Source organism: Eucyclogobius newberryi, unplaced genomic scaffold (assembly GCF_026437365.1).
Source record: "Eucyclogobius newberryi isolate DKJ021-1_F unplaced genomic scaffold, fEucNew1.0.hap1 SCAF_13, whole genome shotgun sequence".
NCBI classification, from domain to species: Eukaryota; Metazoa; Chordata; class Actinopteri; order Gobiiformes; family Gobiidae; genus Eucyclogobius; species Eucyclogobius newberryi.
In genome coordinates this window covers 33,971,729-33,990,887 of record NW_027315757.1, presented here as the reverse complement: position 1 = coordinate 33,990,887, position 19,159 = coordinate 33,971,729, and the positions used below count along the sequence as shown (strand labels likewise).

The window sequence follows — 19,159 nt, the reverse complement described above, 5'->3', positions numbered from 1 at the left end:
GCTGGCCACATTTCTCCGTTTAATTGAAGTGAAAATGTCACAACGAGATGCTCTTGTATCAGTTGAGATACTAGAGTTTGAGGCAGAGAGAATGTATTTAAAAAGCCTCGGAGCATTGATCATGTTGAATACAGAGCAACACAGCATTGTCTGCCTCTGATGGTTTTCTTAACATGCACCAAGAGCCTGTGTGCTTACTGTTGAAAAGAAAAATACTACAATCTGAACCTAGGTTGCCAGTGCTTTAACCTCCAGAGGACACATACAAGTTCTTCTCATTCTCAGTGCAGGATATCTACAGGCCATGCGTCATTTCAGCTCAGAACATCCAGAATCCCCTCACTGAGCTGCAGAGGCTGCACTAGCACTCATTCATAGTTGTCTGCAGGTGTTGGGCTTCGGGTAATGAGGAGTCTAATCAGAGAGAGGACGCAAAGATTTGAAACCAAGTGGATTTAAACATTGAAACTGGCGACATAAACATCCAGTGTTTTTGTAGTTCGAGATATCATTACAAATGTTATTGGCAAAAGCTATGTATTGTATTTGAAGATAATACTAAATACTATATGTGTCCCCAGATGCAAGGTTAATATTCTGGGGACACATGTAGGTCAGGTTTATGAAATTTGAAATTAAAACCTTACATAGCTGTTCCTTTAATACAATATGATTGAACATATTCCATCCAGGCATAACCTCTATACAAAATGTGTTTAAATATGTTTCCTCTTTATAAGGTCTGAGTACAATCCTTTATGCCCTTGTGACATGCAGGCGTTTGTTCCGCTCACAGCCGCTGGATTCTTGTCTCTGATTGGTCAAAGAGCATCAGAGCCAGAGCATGTCCTGACAGGTGATAAAAGACGTTACCTTGACAACCTTTGGCCACATTGTGGCACATTGGGGGAGACATCACATGCTGTGGAGCTGGCAGGATTCAGACATCAGGTGATGCATACACGACCTACATCATGTGAGCTGTGGTGATGATTTGACGCGCAGATGTTTGTCCTATATGGGATAATTACAGTCGGAGCAACGGGAACACAGCTCAGAGGGGTACAGACACTTCCTGTGCAGGGCTATGATTACGCCTCTGCACACAACGTTTTCTGCTCTTTATTTATATGTCAAGAGTCTGCCTCCATGATGAACACTGAGAGTCCTCTTTGACCAATTTTCTACAGCAGTGACATGTGGGGAAAAGTTTCTCTAAACTGAGAAAAATGTTATTGTTATTTGGGAATTTTAAGTAAATAAATGTTGTCCCAAATTTTGTGAAGACATGAGTGCTAGGACCAGACGGACCCCAAGGACCCGACCAACCCGACCGACACCCGACAGACCCCACGACTAGTGACTAAATTCACATGTTACTGTATTTATTATCTCCTTGTGAGTAAGCAATAAGCATGGCAAATACGCAGGCTGCCCATGTCGAAGACAGATGTCCTGTAAGACAGTATTCGGTCCATCCATGGATGCTCCAGCAGGACATGACCCAAAGGAAGAGCTTGCACTGCCAGAGCCCCACACTCTCTTGGCTAAAAGACTGGGGAGACAAGTCACTATGAGAAATGCTCCTTGTTGTTTCCCCAAATGTGGCAGCTGTTGGAGTGCCTGTGGCTGTCTGAGGATGCACTGGGGCTGCAGCTATGATTTAGACAAGAAGAAAACGTTTTTGCCAGCCTGAGACTGAATTCTCTCATCAGGACTATGTATCCAGAAGGATAGAGGATCATTAACAAAAATCAGCACCAACTGGGCACATAAAGACACTTCAAAACATGTGACAGTGACAAAATTGCAGTGACAACACTTGAGGGAGATAAGCGCTTGGACATGATGTCACAAAGGGACACGTTTCTATTTACACCTACACCGACGCACACAGGAGACGCTTAAGCTTTCCGGTGATTTGCAGCTTCATCGCTAAAATCCATCTGTCACTCTCTTTTCTCTGCACCCTTATTTATCATCTTCCACACACGCTTGTGTTATTATACATTTACAAGGCTTTGTCTTCTAAAAGTAATGCATACAAGAGAGACGGAAAGCGTATATTTGGTGACCTCACTGCCAATAACTGCACTGTAATCACTTTCAATGTGTTTTATTGTCAGCTTTTCGCAGATTAGGCCCATAATAATCTGTCCACCTCCGTCCATCTCATTCCAAGCTGTTATTTTTGGCACAGAGGTCTGCCTTTTTGGATTAGTAGGTGTGCAAGTGTTTGTTAGGTTAGGCTAGTCTGCATGTATTCCTAACATGTGACTATGGCAGTTGAGCTACAACACTTGATTTCTATAAATAAACAGTTTTTCATTTATTTTGGTTTTGTATAATTGTTTATGAACCACCAACATTTGTCTGCAGAGCTTTGTTCAAATGTTGTAGCGAATGGTCTCATAAACTCTGACCATGTCTTCACATTTGGATTCTGTGCATAACAGGATCACATGGACAGTGTTTCATTTCAATACTCCCAAACACATGGAGAGCCAAAACTGAGAAACTTCACACTGAAATATATTTGTTTCTCCGCCCACACAAACAATGATCTCAGTTGACACTCCGCAGCAGTGAAGCTCAATCTGACTCAGAATCAGACTCATCTTTAGTATGGGCTTGTATGATACAAAAATGGCTAAATTCACGTTTGTTCACGTTATCATCACTATTTTCTTGCCGACGTCAGGCTGTCATGGCTGTCTGTGCGGCCATCTTCAGAGCTGGTGTGCCTAGATTTCTCTGCTGCAGATAATGATGAGACTCCCTGCAGGGATAATGACATCTAAAAGTATCTCTCCAGTGGATGTCCACAGGATTTAATCCCACAAAACACTCGTGAGATCGGAACAACCTGGAGTGGGCTCACCTAAGCTGCTCTGTACGACAGGCTCTGCTTCAAGAAGCACGACATTATATGCAACTCTATGGTTTTTGTTAATTACCAAAAGATCAAATTCTTGAAAATCCAAAGAAACTATCCTCTCTAAGGGTTATTACAGTCAGCTACACTGTGGGAGTATTAAGTACCTTGATCAGGAAAAATTCAAGCAGATCATATCTTGAAAAAGCTGCAGATCATTAATATCAATGTGGACTTAAGTGTCAAACGCAAATTAAAGCAGCATGAGTTCCTGCTCTCTAACAGAAGTGATTGCTGAACACACAGATACAGTATGTTTGATAAGATGTCAAGCCCTGGGAATGCTTTTCACATTTAAGGCTTACTATATTACAGAGAATTAAGTTAAAAATAAAGCTTTTGACAGTAACATGTCGCTTATACAACTTTATAATAGACAGAGTCACAGTCCTGAGATCAACTGTTCTCCACACAAAGCAGCACAACAGGCAGCTCCGACAGCAGCGCAGGCAAACACTAAAGTCTGGTCTGCACAGCCTGTCAGGGGTCTAAAGCACACAATAGCTGCATGAATTCAGTCTCTTTCACAGAGCTCTCATAAAGGGTAAATGCAACAATCTGCACTGTATTTCTGAATCATACATCGTCAAAAAAAATACCTGCAAATTTGCATAATATAGGTAAATAACAGGAGATTATCAACAACTTTTCAATCAATTAGTTTGAGCTAATGACTCACAAGCAGAGTAATGTGGATAATTACACCGCAATAACTCTATCAGAGTGAACTCTCTTGAATAACAAATAAATGCGTATCAGAATGGTGTTTCATATGCAAACACAGCCAGGTTTACTGACAGTATCCGCCAACTGTTCACCGCTGAATATTCATGAGTGCAAATATAACCAAATGGTGGCGCTGACTTCAGGGAGTGTGTGTAAAAGACAATCTGACTCGGGTTTAGGTCAGAAGACTATGCTTGTTGCCATGACGACCCAGAGGACTCCATTTGCTGCGCCACAGTCGGTGTAGTGGACCACTCCAGTACCTTCAATTAGCAAGCCATTATCACTCATGAGTTTGTTTGTGCGAAGCTGGAAGATTGACTTTCTGTTAGACCTTCCTGCCTGCTCGTGTCTGCTGATGAAAAGTAAAGGAAAACAGAGGCGGCAGCGCCATGGCTCCAATACTCCGGCTCCGCTGCTGCGCTCCATTGGGCTCATTTAGGCTTCACAGAAGCCTCCACAGTCTCATATCCTCTGCCGTTGTGTCAGTTGTACTCGCAAGATACAAAGTTCATAAATATGAAGTAGGTCGCATTCAAGGAGACACGCCGTTGGTGCCTGGTGATACTTTTGAGAGCCACATTTAAGTCCAATTGTTTACGTATTATTTGGTATTTATGTAATTTTTGTCAAAGGTCTTAATGCCCATCAAAAAGCTGAGTAGATGCCAACGGCATGCTCAGAGACATTGACCTATATAAATCTAGCTATCTTATTGTGGCTTTATTTGTTAATAAAAACAGCTAACATTACATATAACCACACTTTTACAAATATAGGTAAGAAACAACTGATTCACTTTATTTAATGTATCATCACTGATTTTAAATTAATAGTACAAGTCTTCTATCTTTATGCAGTTGAATGACCCAAGTAATGGGTCCTGCCACCTGCTTGTGTATAAATGTATGTATTCATCACTGGTGACATAGTGAAACCACCGGTGGCAAAGTGTGTTTGGAAGGAAAGTTCAGTGGAAAGCATCACGTGTGTGGTTGTGATGGAGAGGGTAGAGGTGCGCATTTGGGCCCCCACAAGGGAAATAAAAGAACTTTATTTATTCTTCGGACTACTTGATCTGTACGACAAAAGCAAAGACCTTTTAAACTTTTGTCACATATTAAAAGAGAATAGCGCCCAACCATTGCAGAGGATGTGTCCGCCCCTGGCACCAGACCCTGTTTGTAGAGTTATTATATCTATGCAACTGCTAAGCTCCTCAGAAATGTCACAATGCAGGCAAAGTTCAGTGATGGCCAAGGCCATTCCCAAAGGTCTGATGTCAACTAGATGATAGAGAGAAGAGGAGAGGAATTACCAGAGGACTAAAGGGAGTGAGTTGTGTATATACTATGCAGTGGCAGTACAATTGATAATCAGGGCTGACTGATTCACAGTTTTAATTAAAAACTAGCCATATAGTACCAGTGGAAGCATGTTGATTTATGATGACTCGACACAACCTCTCATCCACAGGAAGGAGCATGTCCAGCACATGGAGGAGGGGCTAGACCAGAACACTCTAAAGGCATTAGGCCTTTTCAGACATAACTATACCAATAACAAAGTTACTATAATCACCAAGTCCCTATTTAGTCAGAGGAACCACCCAGTCCCCTTTGGTCGAGTCATTTCTCTTTCTCTCTGAGAATGAATGAAAAAACAATGGCAGTGTTGTACATGTACTCGTGTTACTATATGTTCCTGGTTTGACTGAAAAGTTCTTGCCCCAGAGCAGGGTCTAATAGAGTGGGGCCTAATCCCTAGTTCCTACAGTGTGAAAACATCTACTCTGGGTAAAGCCTTTCAGTGGATTTCTGCGAAACACTCCAGTTGACCAAATGAAATCAAGAAAGCGCCAATATCTCAGCAAAAACAAGCAAAGTCATGAATAAAATTCAGTACTGCATCCAGTGGCCAGCTCTGTATGCTGCAGTTCTATCTCATGATTTATGATACATAACTCTGTCCTGGAAAAGGGGAAGGTGCCATAGGGAAATATCAATGATGGATAAGTGCCGGCGTAGATATTGGCTGTATTATAGAAAACCTCATGGAAAATGGCCACTGCTGCAAAAGTGAGGCCGGCTACTGAAAGTAGCTTTGGTCTGACGTGATGTTAAGTTCATGTCAGCCACATAACTGAAAGCTTTGATAGAAGGGTTTTAATTAAGACGTGGATGAAAGGGAGGAAATACAACAAAGATTAATGAACATTAATGTAACAGTAGGGACAGAGTGAGAAGCGACTACAGCAGATAAGTATAAAAAGGCAATTTTGCTTCCACTTCTCATATGATTGTCTTCTTGAGTGCTTTACTGCAATCTCCCAACAGCTCTGTAACAACACTGACAAAATGTCCTCTGCTCTTCCAGTCTCAGCAGCTATACAGGCTTGTTGTGCATTTAGTTCACAAGCAGCAAAAAGCACTAATTCAGAGCAGCATGCACTATGATCCTATCCTAAAATCAATTTACAGAAATTACTCATTTAAATCATTTATCCACACAATTATACATTATACATGTTTAAATGTTTCATTATGTAGCAGGAGCATATTATCTCATCCTGAACAGTGCATGGCTGGTTCTATTATGCAATCTGTCACATCACAATCTGTCACATGAGACATCTACAGAGACACGGAACGTGCAATCTTACAGCAGGAAAAACATCATGATCCGGTGTGTAAATAACAAATCCTTTTGAACTGTTCTAAAGCTACAGGGACACAAACTAAAAACATTTGTTTTTGAACAGTATAAATATGCATCCTGTAGACGAGCGGCCCTGAACACTGGAGCACTGCGGGGCCAGTTGCACCTCTCTCCTCCACTGACTCTTATAGTTACAGTAAGTGTACCTGAGCAGTAACAAAAGACACAGCATTTGACCCAGACCCTCTTTCACAACCAAGATTCTCTGTAAAATGATGGTATTTCTATAAAAATAAAGTCTGGAAAGTTCACGTGCTGGTTCAGCCTTTCAAATTAAAACAATCCAACAGAGTGAACTTCAAAACGTCATGTTCCACAGTGACATGAAAGGAAAAACATAGACCTATAAATACATGTATGAAATTTTTGTCATCACAAAACTTTTCCTTATTTAGTCCCTTTTCAGTAACAACTGTATTCCTGAAATCACTGTGAGAGACAAATTGCCGCTTGCTGAACAGACACGGCGGTGATGTGACTGCTGCGCCCTCAGGTACATGCAGTGAAATCTGCTCTTTGTTTGTATCTGTCTGTGGGACAGTTAGCTGCATCTTTAGGAGACTCATCTGTTTGCTCCATTCTCTCCCTCTCTCCCTCTTTTTCTGCACAAGGCACATCAAACATTGTGACAGCCCGTGGATGAAGTCCCTGAGGGAGGCATTAGCTCCCCATAGGGACCTCTCCTGCTAAACTCCTGGAGGCCATTTTTCTAAAATACAAGCCAATCAATAACTTAATATTGTCTGAAGAAAGTGAAAGGGAGGATGAGTAACAGGCAAGAAGATGAGTAACAGGCTCTTTCACAAAGAGCACATCTCAGGAATGGCTGAGGGTCAGGGCCCAGATGTAACCATTCCACCTTTACACTCACAAAAAGCTTGTAGGCATTTCCTCTGAATTCTGACGGCCTTTGCAGAAACAATACAAGGGGTGACTTTGCCCTGGAAGAGTGCTGTGTTAGGGTGAGTAATCTTTTTTTCTCAAATACAACATAGACATTGGGCAGTATTCACAAGAGAAGTAGTTTTGCCCAAAAACTTTTAGTAACAAATATTATGCATATTTGTTGCCACTAAACTTGAGTTCAGCCTGTGGTGTGTCAGAACCTCCACACTCCACTGTGCACTGAGAATGACTGCTGGGTTTCAGACGACGTCACAACATTCCATAGGACAATAATATTTAATACTGATGATGGGGCAGCTAAAATGTACATTGTTCAAATTAAGTTAAGACTTTAATGAGCAATAGAAATCATCAGATTCAATATTAAACCCAGCGAGTAATTCAACCAAGAACCTCCACTGGGCTCCGTGACACCAGATTGTCCACGAGGCACAAGTGTGAGAGGGCGTACATTAGAATGTTGCTGACCTGTGGCGTATGCGCTGAAACAAATCACCCACTGCTTCCACGACGCGGCACAACCTTTAGGTGGAGCCCAGAAACGACTGTCGGCTGACGCTTTCGCACACCGGCCTGCGGTCGTTTTACCTGCTCAAGCTGCACAGATGTGAGCGTTTATGTGAGGGTTTTACACACTACACTACACCGCCTCATAAAGTCGCACACATAAATTCTCAAGTGCAAGTGAAATAAATGAGAAAATAAAGATTACCCAAACTGTGCAAGATTAAAATTGAGCACACACTGCAGCCATTGAGAAGTCTTCAACGTCCTTATTTTTCCATCGCCGTGCGTCGCTTTTAAAGGCTGTATTTACAGTATACAGCCGTTACTCCTCCGGGAAAGACTCCGGTCCATCAATTAAAAAAGGAGCTGTCAGATACATTTTGTCAATCAACTAATCAGGTGATCATTCTGGCACTCTCTGTATCTTGGAGCTGCGAGCGTGTGACGACATGCCAGGAAACAACAGATGCCACTAAAGCAAATGCTGGAAGTGCAGCGCTCAGCTAGTGCCAGGTGACTTATGTTCTCGCTCTGTGGCTGGAGATGGGGAAGAGTGAAGCCGTATTGACCAGCTGTTTGCAACGCAATCGATGCCACTGCACAGGTCCTGCTCCTGTTTTCAGGCCAGAAACATGCGACGCCAAGATTCAGTCAAACAATCATCTGGTAAACGATGAAACACGAGCAAATGTAATGTTTGTTAAGTCAAACGTGGATGGAAAAGGGGACAGACTCGCAACTACAGCGAACGAAGGCAAAATAAAACAGAAAATTCATTGTTCCACAGTTACCATGGTGACACAATGCAGGCATTTGGAAACACAGTCTGATAAGTTTTTAGATTTAGACATGTATGTGTTTGATGCTAACTTCTGACTGTAATGTTATTTGAATCAAAATGACTTTAACGGTGCAAACACCTCCCCTGTTGTAGTTCCAGCTAAGTCAGGTCGAAAAAAGTGTGACTTGAGTAACTTCATTTAGCTTAACACCCCCCATCGATGAAATCACGTCACCAGCAGGCATTAAAACTTAATCACAATTTGTTCTGATTCTGAATGTGGACAGCGGCCGAGCACTTAACATAATCGGGGATGAGATGGGAGTAGGTTAAAGTTGGTTATTTCTCTGTGTAAATATCTCCAAGTTTTGAATCAGCCTGGGCCTTTCTGTACGGAGTTTGCATGTTCTCTCCACCGGGCGCTCAGTTTTCCCTATCGACCCAGAACATGCCCACGAGGCAATCCTACAGATAGGTAGTCCTGGTTAAGCCAAGCTCAGGATGTGGACATGAGTTCCAGAGCGATGTGCTGCAGCAGCGCACGGCTCTGACACGTTTTCCCCAGCAGCACCGGTTGAAGAATGGGTCAAATGCAGAGAATGAACAGATTTATAAAGTATAACCTTTCCTTAGCTGTAGCAGGTTTAGTTAAACTGAGCAGCTAAATCCAGGACACTTGAAATGAAAACTAGGTAGGTCAAGGTACTCAGGCCGGTTTACAGTACCAGAGTCATTAAAACATTAACATTCAAAGCATTAACTCCAGCATCTTTGCCTTCAACACAAACAAGAGAATGCAATGTAATGATTAAAGAACACTCTGCTCATGTATATGAGCTCTCCATAACAAAATGGTGCGTGTGTGAAAAAGTTACCAATGTTTTTTATTTTCAATATGCTGTAGTCCGCAGCATTTAATTGGATTTGACAGAAAAAAGAAAATCCATGCTGTGTTTAATTAATAACACTGAATGGAGGCACAGGCCAAATGATATAATGAGAGGTCAAAAACCCATTTAAAAAGATACACAGAGGTGGAAGATAAAGCCTTTAAACTGCTCGCAAGACATTAATATTCTAATATGTCTTTTTAAATGATTACACCTATTACACAGTGTCTTTAAACTGAAGACAGAATTGTAAATAAAAGGCTCGGTTTTAAAAAGGAGGACGGGCTAATGAGATTCAGCGCCACTGTTAATTCATCTATATGGTAATGCTTCATGACGTCAGGCTTTAGCGGTAAATGTGCGGCGTCAGCAGCTCAGCGAGTGAGGCACTGACACTTCATTACCAGGCTGTGCACTCCTGGGCCACGCCGTGCCCGGGTAATGGCACCGCTCGGAGTTCGCTCAAAGCCTATCGCTGCCTCACAATCGCCTGTGCCGATCAAAAAACTAAACAAAAAAGAGAAAATTAGTTTCTCATTCCTGCCTCTCTGCGGCAAAGCTCTTAAAAGTCACTACTGATAAATGGTACTTGGGGATGAAAGATTGTGGAGAAGTATTTTTGTAAAAGCTGAACAGGAAAAAGCGCGGCGATAGCACATGAGAGAAGGATTGGCTGAATGTGGCCAATAAAAAGATAAACGTTCTTTATCTTATCCAACTTGTTTCATCCACAACGATAATAAGTGGACATCTAAATGGTCACAGACATCTCTTTCAACAAATCCTTTAATTGCCTGATCAATGCCTGTAAAGCCATGCAAATGAAGCCAATAGTCAATGGCGGCCGGGTTGGGTTGAACATCCGCGCACTGCCATTGATCAAAGTGCGAACTGAGCTAAAGAGTCAGGATTAAACCATTCTTAATCGAGTTCCACCTTGAACCATTGCCCTGACCCCTGAGCAGAACCTGGCGTGAGATAGAAGGCAAATAGGCAGGGAGAGTTTCAGACCATTCATCACCAGTAAAGAAAGGCGGTATGAGAAGATAAGGTGTGTTTTTGGACTGCTTAAGGACAACCAGCCGTGTAAAGCTGAGCACAGGTCTACCTTGTGATTTTCCGGCCAAAGTCTCATCCCAGCTTCTCAGAAGTAGCATGATGGTGCAGCCTGGGACTCCTCTCTCCCTCTCATAGCCTCAGACTGAGGAAGGTGCCCCTGAAATCCACACACAAGAAGAAAACCATTTAAACATTGAAATCAATAAATGATTGATGTGTTCATCTCCCGATGAGCAAAAAGTAATGTTGGTATGTTGTACTTCTAATGTGAGTAATGGTACTTATAACGTGTATATCTGGAACAAAAGGGAAACAGCCAGATAACGTTAAATATTCATGAATATTTGTTTTTATTATTTTATTATTTTGTCATGTAACTTCTGTTTGTTTTCTTCTCTCAGTGTTTGAAACATACATCTATGTCTGCCTTTGTTTGAAAGACAATGCATCTGATTTAAAAGTTACATATTTGAACTTTGCTGTACTGACATGGTCCACGATAGTTTCCTGAAGGAATATGTAAGACCAGGATATTAGAAAAAACCCTGATCAATCAGACAAACTCAGCTCAGTCTTTTGTTTTCAAAATTAGTCAATTTTTCCATCTTGGAGTTCAGGAGTCAACTGGTTTGGGAATAATGTCAGGCTTTATCATTTGTAGACGTCATTGGTTTGTTTATTCCAACCAGGTATAATTCATCAAAGGTGTTTTGTCTTCTTTATGATTAATTGAAATGAACTCTCTACGAGCAAACCTCGTTAATTGTGTGGGGTGTATTTGCAAGAAACACAGATGTTTTGAAAGGGAAGCTCAGATTAAGAATGATTGATACTATTAAAACTTGACCTGTAATTGATGCTGTTAATCAAAAACACGTCCAAACTCACAGCTTCAGGTAAAAATCCTCGAGGGTCAGGAGGTTAAAGCAGCTCTTCGGAGGTAACAGTGCTCCACAGGAGCAGCTCCACTGCTCTGTCTGCTGGCTCCTTCTCACAGAGACCAGTTGTTTGCCTTTCTGATGTTGGCTGCTCTGTACAGTGGGAACACAGAGGACAGAGGGTAAACCCAGGGTCAGGTGCAGCTGAGCTCAAATCAAAACTGCACTGGCCTTTAGCTCCACACATGACTGCTGTCCTAGGCCATTTATAGTTTATTATGTTACACAGAATATATGATGATACTATTAAGCTTTTCTATTAACTGTAACTATGCAGAGGGCAGCTCATAGTGGCATATTAATGTTGCTCATACTTGAGGTAAATGATTAATTAAAATATGTTGAATAATTAAGTGCTCTCTGTGGGGTAACAGATTGTAATTTTCATATTTAATAGACTGGTGGGCTACGCAGTACACACACAACACGGACATTAATAAAGCACCACACACAGACCAGCACATGCTAACCTCAAAGTCAAGAGCTTGATCCCAAACATAAACTTCATTGCTCCTGAAGAGACAACTTTCTCAGGCTTTTTGGTACACACTGTCTGAGCTCAGACCGCTCTAATCAGAGCCAATGAATTATTGAAAGGTACTTTTATATCAGATCATGTCCCATTTTCTCCCTGATTCAAGTGGATTTGTTGCCAATAAAATGGAGATGCACTTCAATATAAGCTTTGCGTCTGAGCACTAATAGTCTGGGAGCGTTCAAACACTGTGAGCATTATGACTTGGATAATCGCTGCTCCTGCTCTCTAGGACAATCTTTTAACAACAAAACATCTTAAAGTATATTTGAGAGCCCGTCATCCAGTAGTGATTTACTGGTAGCTATTTACGACCGTATTGATTTAGGATTGAGGTAGCTTTTCATTTTTTGAATTATACAACAGCACAAATGTTAATGGGGTGTGACATTTGGCAGGAGCAATGATTTAGAGAACAAAATTTGTGACTTGGAAATGTAATAAAGATTTAATTAAATGAGAAAGACTGATTTTTTGTGCTTCAGAAATTGAAAAGAACTGTTCTGTCTATAATGAGCTAATTCTTCTACAATAATGCTTTGTTGTTGCGCTTATGTGGACATTTAGCGAGCAGCACAAATGCCATCCGTAGCTCTGGCCCAATCAGCTTAAGTGAATTACAGATGCAACTATTGCTTTGTGCTCACACCAGTTCACACACTACAGAGTACAGTTAGTTAGATAAAGATGCAGAGAGCTGTGTGTAGAGCTGTGATCAGGAGACATGGAGCTCCATAGCAGCTGTGACAGCTCTGACAGAAGAGGCTGAAGTGCCCATCTGGAGAGAGGCCATGGAGGTCACATGAGTGCCAATCGCAGTGAGACGTAGGGCTAATAGAGCCGGGTTATGAGAGCAGGTCCCAGGTGGGCCGCACAGGTACCACACACTAACCTTCGCACACATAACATATCAACATAAAACTCAAGTGCTGTCAGAAAATTATAGCCAAGTTAATCAGAGAAAAGGGGTCAGTCACTGCTGTTTCTAATTCTCAAGAGGCACAATTAGGTTTACTGTCACATTGTGAAAACTATTTTCCAGCAAAAAAAGAAAATAAAAAGATTGCTCTGAGAAATGTACTAGGCCTCAGCATGTAGATTACTTTATCGATCTGCCCGTGTCCTGCCTTCTTACTGCAAACACACACTCTTGTGTAAGATCAGGGGATTGGAGCAGGCAGATTATTCAGTGTGGTTGATGGTCTATAGCTAAAAGCAAATCAAAATACAGTATAGTCCTTTATCTCGATGCTGGCACGCCTATTATGACAAACGAAGACTCAAATCTGGGCAAAATACAATAATAAGCGGACTTCACTGACTGACCTCAAAGTACATGGTCCATTGCGCTGGCACAGTGCGGCTGCATGCACACATGCAGTGGTATGGATTCAGATCGATTTAGATACAGTAAATACAGTATCTCACATCCACCCAGCATGACTCAAAACATGCAACAGTAACAGCAAGTACTCACCTATTAACAGCTAAATGTTAGCATTTTGTTAACATTTAGCTTTTTAAGACTTAAAATCACTGGAGGAAACCATAAAAATCACCACTATAATATCAATTAATAGATAAGATGTTGCTTGAGTCTTTAATCCATGTCAGTAAAATCCCATTAAGATTCAATAGTTGAAAAGGAAATATTGAAATCAAGTCCATTAGAAAATGTCGAAAAAGAATTTATGGAACAGTTTTTGATCACTTAATTTTGACAAATGAGACCAAATCCAGGTTTAAAGGGTAATTCCAGGAGAGGACAGCTACATCCAAACAGTCTTTAACGGAGATCGCTCAAAAGTCCCACTTTCCATTTGCTTCATGTGGAGGAGAGGCATAAAGCGCCTTTAGGAAAAATGTGGAGATATACAAAAAGAAATGAACAAGGACATGAGTTCTGTGGTCGTGGTTTCCTATCCCTCAACATCACCTTATGAGCTCTACTCTGCAGCCAGCCTCAGTCTACACTTCATCAAGTTCATCAACATCTAATCACCCATTCTTAAAAACATGCACTTTGTATTCAACTCAAAACAATCACACATATAAAATGGTGTTTAAAGCCGATGCATGATGGCTGGGTGAAATGATCAGAAAAATAATACTGGCTTTATTTGGATGAGGACGGTGTGATCGGATTTAAGAGGTTTCATCTTGACACCACATGATGACGGCGGGAAAAATGTCTAATGAAGAAAGGAAAAAAAGTAAATATCCTTGGATTTTTGTTTTCCAGTAAGTTTCTAGTCCATGCTGTGGTGGTATGTGTCTGCACGCATTACAGTCTGTTCAGAAAGACGGGGGGCAGAGAGGTAGAGAGAGAGGGAGAGGGAGAGAGAAAAGAGGGCACGGAAACACCGGACGGACCGACGTGATTTTAAAAGAAGAAATTAGGAACAGCTTGACCTTCACATGGTAAAACTTGGAACGTAAACTTGTGAACGTCTCGTGGAGGCGTGTCTGTGTTCAAAAATGGACACCTCTGGATGGAACTGGACGCCAACAAAAGTGAAGACATGTAAAACGGGGCCGAAATAGCTTTAATGAGCGCGTCGGCGGCGTGGATGGGGACAAAAGTGCTTGATGGTGCACTGTTGACAAAAATGGCCGACTATCAAGCGTTAACGGAGCGGTGACGTGACGATGACATGGCATGAGGCAATGATAAGCGGCGCGCCGGGTGGAACGGGAGCCATGGTTCTCCACCAGCTCCAGCGTGTAGGCCACAAGTGGGTGGGCGCTTCACAGACCCCACACAACACGAAAACAAGACGCCGAGACACACACTAAACACTAAGTAGACCTACCTATGATTAGTATTAAGAATCGCCCCCAAAAAGATGCATAGGACGGGAGGAAAAAAGAGAAGGGGGAAGAAAAGTGAAAAAAGAGAAAACACAAACAGGCCAATAGATGCGTCTATTTTAGGCTTTAAAGGGAGGACATGGATAAACAGGTGGGTTTGAAAAAGTGGTCAAAGTTTGGGGTGCACAGCACAAGGAGCAGCGAAGAGGCGGAGGGTGGTGGTGGGGGGGGCGTGGGCTGCACACGGATAGAAGAAGCTTGAGTGACAGCAATGGAGCGGAGGGGAGGAATGAATGAATGAACAGGGAAAGAAAAGAGGAGACAACGGGGGTGAAAAAAATCCCCGTCCTCTTTGTCTTTTCGTCTGTCTCTGTCTCTCTGCCCGTCTCTCCCCTCCGTGTCAGGCTCATAAATAGAAGAAATTGTTGACCAGGTAAATGGCGAAGTAGATGAGAAGACAGAGGACCGACAGAGCAAGCAAATGAAAAGGTAAAGCACCTCCCAGGAGCGCGATGAGGAAAAAAAAGAACAAAAAACGAAAGACAAAAGCAAATACTCCAGTGGCCTCCGTTGTCTACAGTCTTTTTGTGGGTAGGGGGATTGGCTGTTGCCAGTTGGTCCCCTTCCCTGACTGCCTTCTGTTTTCTTCTGTCTCTCCTCCCAAAAAAGACTTCCCATCCAGATGAGAAAAGCAGGCACAGGCGCCCTCTCGGCTCTCAGCTCTGCTCTGACGAAACGTGCCACTCACACAGGTTAGACATTGTTGCAGCGGTAACGCGCAGGATTACCAGTATTGCTCAGTGAGGGGGGAAAAAGGCATTGGAGCTGCTGCTAGTCGAGCGCCGGCTGCCTCACGAGGAGGGATACTGAACTGGAATCGCTCTGTCTCCCCTCTCCCTCCCATCCCTGAAAAATGATGGGAGGAAGGGAGGTGGGCCCACTCACTGCATTAGTATTCATTGAAAGAGTGTGAGAGGGCGGGAGGGACCAGGAGGGAGAGGGGTGCATCCAACAAATGTCTAGGAACCAAACCAGTGTGTGAAACTGATAAGAAACTGGCTCCCCCTAGAGTCAATCATCTACTCACTTACCAGCTCTCATCACTGGGTTTACTGGGAGCACCAGGGGCGTCCGGGGCGATGACCTCTGACCCCTCCATCTTTTGTTCCCAGGACACACAATTTTACATAATATGCAAAACACATGTTGAATATTTTGTTTTTAATTCAAAGGGACAGTCTGTTACATCACACAAAAGCATGTTTTATTTTATTTTTATGGTTTTATTGCACTAAAGCGATCATTACAGTGTATTAGCGCGTCCAAATAAACCCCAAGAACCAAGTGTCTATCACAATTTGTGGTAGATCTATCTGTGTGAAACATGTTTGAAAGAAAAGATGGCGATATTAGATTGTGTTAACAGTTGAAGAACATACGTAGAGTCAGTGCATTACCCTTTTCTCTGGATCTGGACACAGACCGTATGACTCTAACCACTGCTCTTCTGTTTCTGGAGACGGAGAAACAAGATGAAGCTCGAGGGCGGATTTCCTAACTGAAAGTCATCGAGGCGTGAGTTTAAGGACGCAAGATTATTTATAATATATCATTCTATTGTATTTAATAATGCATGTTTTAATTGAAAGCACTATATAATAGGAAAATGTTGTCCATTCACACAATAAACAATTTAAATAAAGAATATTCAACACATTTTCCCACTTGATATTATTACTGTCCTCAATGTTATTTGCAGTGGGTTCCAGGTCAGTTTTGTGGTTCCTTTGTGAACCCGTGAATTAGGTTCTGGTACGAATATTTATTTTTTACAACGACAAATAAAACAAACCAACTTGTGCATACTTTTTCCAGGCAGTTATACATTTGAACTTTTGGAATAAAAGCTTATTAACGATAGCCATTAGACCAGCTGCTAATGCTAAAGCATGCGTGATGGCTAATTCAATCAGAAACATTGTTTACCGAATGTTATGTTGCTGTGACAATAAAATGGAGAATAGATGCTTATTGTTAAGATTCCTGTTAATGTTGAACTAAAAGTATCTTCGTTTACCTTGAGCATGTGCACACACGAACCGCACTCACGAACCGCACTCACGAACCGCACTCACGCACCTCTCACGCACCACTCACGCACCACTCACGCACCACTCACGCACCACTCACGCACCACTCACGCACCACTCACGCACCACTCACGCACCACCTGTGACAGTCGCAGTTGAGGCCACCCTCCCACGTGCTTTTGGCGCCCTCTGGTGGTCAAGCTCAGCACGCGCTCGACTGTGCTGTGTTTGATTGGTGTGGTCTGAATGTTGTGGTGATCAGTTTATCTGCGCTCCTCCTCCCGCCGCTGCTCCTGCTGCTGCAGCGCGACCTCAGAACACACTCACATGTCGAGATGGCTGCTCTCTCTTCGCCGTTAGGAGTCTGCAGAGGAATCCTCAAAGAGCTCCGCGCCACACAGGGATCTAAATACAGACAATCACTCGCTTATAACTATGTGATGGACCAGTTTCGTAAAAATAAGGTGAGCGTTGTTGGGTTTTGGTGCGTGGCTATTGCTAACGTTAGCTGTTTACCCTTCAGTGTATATAAGTAGCTATGGACTACATAATTGTGAGTTCCTGTACAGTGATTTCAATGATAATATCACATATAGATTCACTTTTTTTTAAAGGTGATTATTAGTCAGGCTAAGAAATAGATTTTCAAAGTTAGGGGCCTGGGGGGCCCCTAACTTTTCAAAGTTAGGGGCATCGCGGCGTCATAAGAACAAGATAAATGTGTTGTTTTAAACCTGGTTATTAGCATGTAAAACAATTTAAACTACTTTTATGTGTTATTTCATATGAAGAGCACAAATACTGAATCATATAAACCAGAGATCATGATCTTTTAAACTGTTTAATTCAGTATAATATTTCTTAGATACAAAATAAATACTGTTTACAGCATTTGACACAAGGAGATCTTGTGGAATATATAAAATCACGTCCTACAAAATAAACTACTAACATAATAAACATTTGCCCCAAAAATTAGACCGGGCATTTCCGAGGACACGTGAATGCAACACGAACGCAGCGGCCAATCAGATGCCCGCTTTCATAGATATTACGTCATGGAGACCGCTCGGCCAATGAGAAGCGAGAAGACGTGTGAAGTGGGCATGTCTGTCAAAATGAAACTTAAGCGATAAAAATGCCCCGAATATGGACAAATTACTAGTTAAATCTTGATTTTTTTTCGAGGAGTGGCCCCTCCTATTTCAAACCGCGGGCCCGCCGGAGATTCAACTGCTTGCGGGCCCCGGGCCCCCGTCAAATTCGCAGCCTGTTAGTATAAAACCTTACGCCTGACACCTTCCACAGTAGTAGAATCACGCTAAATCTGCTATAATAAATAAGATATGATATTCCTTAATGTATATGTGTATATATATATATATAATGTTCAAAGCCTGTGTTAATAATGCTTGATAGAGCCTGGCTCATCGGGGGCGTAAATGCATGGGCACTCATTGAGGCAAAGGGGACTGAAAAGGGACTCTTGTCAGTCCATGTTTGTTGCAGTTCACTTAAGAGACCTAAAGGTGCATCAGTGTAACGTTTATAAACTGCTCTTGACCAGAATGCCTCAGCTGTGGAAAAGCTGCACATTTTTGATGGGACACCTACTGTATACGCGGGTGTGTGCAGTCGTGCAACAGAAGTCTAATTGTCTGTGTTTGAATTGTTCCAGGTAACAGGAGAACGATACTGCAGAGCCCAGCAGGAGGCGCACCATGCTGCTCACACATACCTCTGTTTGCTGTCGTCCACAAGAAACCACCTGATCCTACACAACCTCTACCATCAGGGCAAAGGAGACTGCAGCACAACACAAGCGGCAGGCCTAGTAGGACTCCAGTTACCCTCACAGCCGGGGGGGAAAGGCTGGGAGAAATGAGGACATTGAAAGAAAACCCGGTCATTTACCATAATGGGTTTGGAAGCACGGATGACTCTTGTAGCACTCTTGTATGGATGTAATGGCTGTATACGTCATGTAAATCCTCAGAGCGTATAAGCTTGGGTGATGGCCAATGTCATTTTGTAATTGTACAAAATATTCTAATGTGACAAATTTCATTTATTGCAATAAATCTGGATTACATACAGTATAATGTTATGTTGTGGTTTTAGTTCATATGCATATTTTTGGACGTATTGCTTTGTAGTTTAAAATATTAGATCAAAATATGAGTTCATGTGAGGCATAGCAACTTCTGTCACCTATCATTATACTTACCTTCTGTTGTCAGCGTTCAAGTTTTCAAGTGGAATT

The 19,159-nt window shown here is 42.2% G+C and overlaps 2 protein-coding genes across 4 annotated transcripts in view; one reads left to right on the top strand and one right to left on the bottom strand.

Annotated features, from left to right (window-relative positions):
* Positions 1-15,661, bottom strand: part of grin2ba (glutamate receptor, ionotropic, N-methyl D-aspartate 2B, genome duplicate a) — a 92,927-nt gene extending 77,266 nt beyond the window's left edge. Inside the window, exons 1-3 of one of the 3 annotated variants that reach the window (XM_072443709.1) lie at positions 14,809-15,661; positions 11,411-11,553; positions 10,572-10,679 (exon numbers count right to left, since the gene is read on the bottom strand). In XM_072443709.1, coding sequence (XP_072299810.1) covers positions 10,572-10,598 — 27 coding nt within the window. In that variant the 5' untranslated portion in view covers positions 10,599-10,679; positions 11,411-11,553; positions 14,809-15,661. Of the gene's footprint in view, positions 1-10,571; positions 10,680-11,410; positions 11,554-13,472; positions 14,157-14,808 lie in introns of those variants that run through there. The other 2 variants (XM_072443711.1, XM_072443710.1) reach the window with 2 other exon arrangements.
* Positions 15,662-17,188: 1,527 nt separating this feature from the next.
* fmc1 (formation of mitochondrial complex V assembly factor 1 homolog) lies at positions 17,189-18,856 on the top strand. Its single transcript, XM_072442246.1, has 2 exons — positions 17,189-17,360; positions 18,575-18,856. Exons 1-2 carry the CDS (start codon positions 17,232-17,234, stop codon positions 18,779-18,781), a joined length of 336 nt encoding a protein of 111 aa, XP_072298347.1. The 5' UTR covers positions 17,189-17,231; the 3' UTR covers positions 18,782-18,856.
* Positions 18,857-19,159: the final 303 nt, after the last annotated feature.

Bases quoted from the DNA above. Each gene is read 5' to 3' on its own strand.
- fmc1 (XM_072442246.1), top strand. From the start codon at position 17,232: ATGGCTGCTCTCTCTTCGCCGTTAGGAGTCTGCAGAGGAATCCTCAAA. The intron at 17,361-18,574 runs GTGAGCGTTGTT...GAATTGTTCCAG, and splicing joins ACCAGTTTCGTAAAAATAAG to GTAACAGGAGAACGATACTG.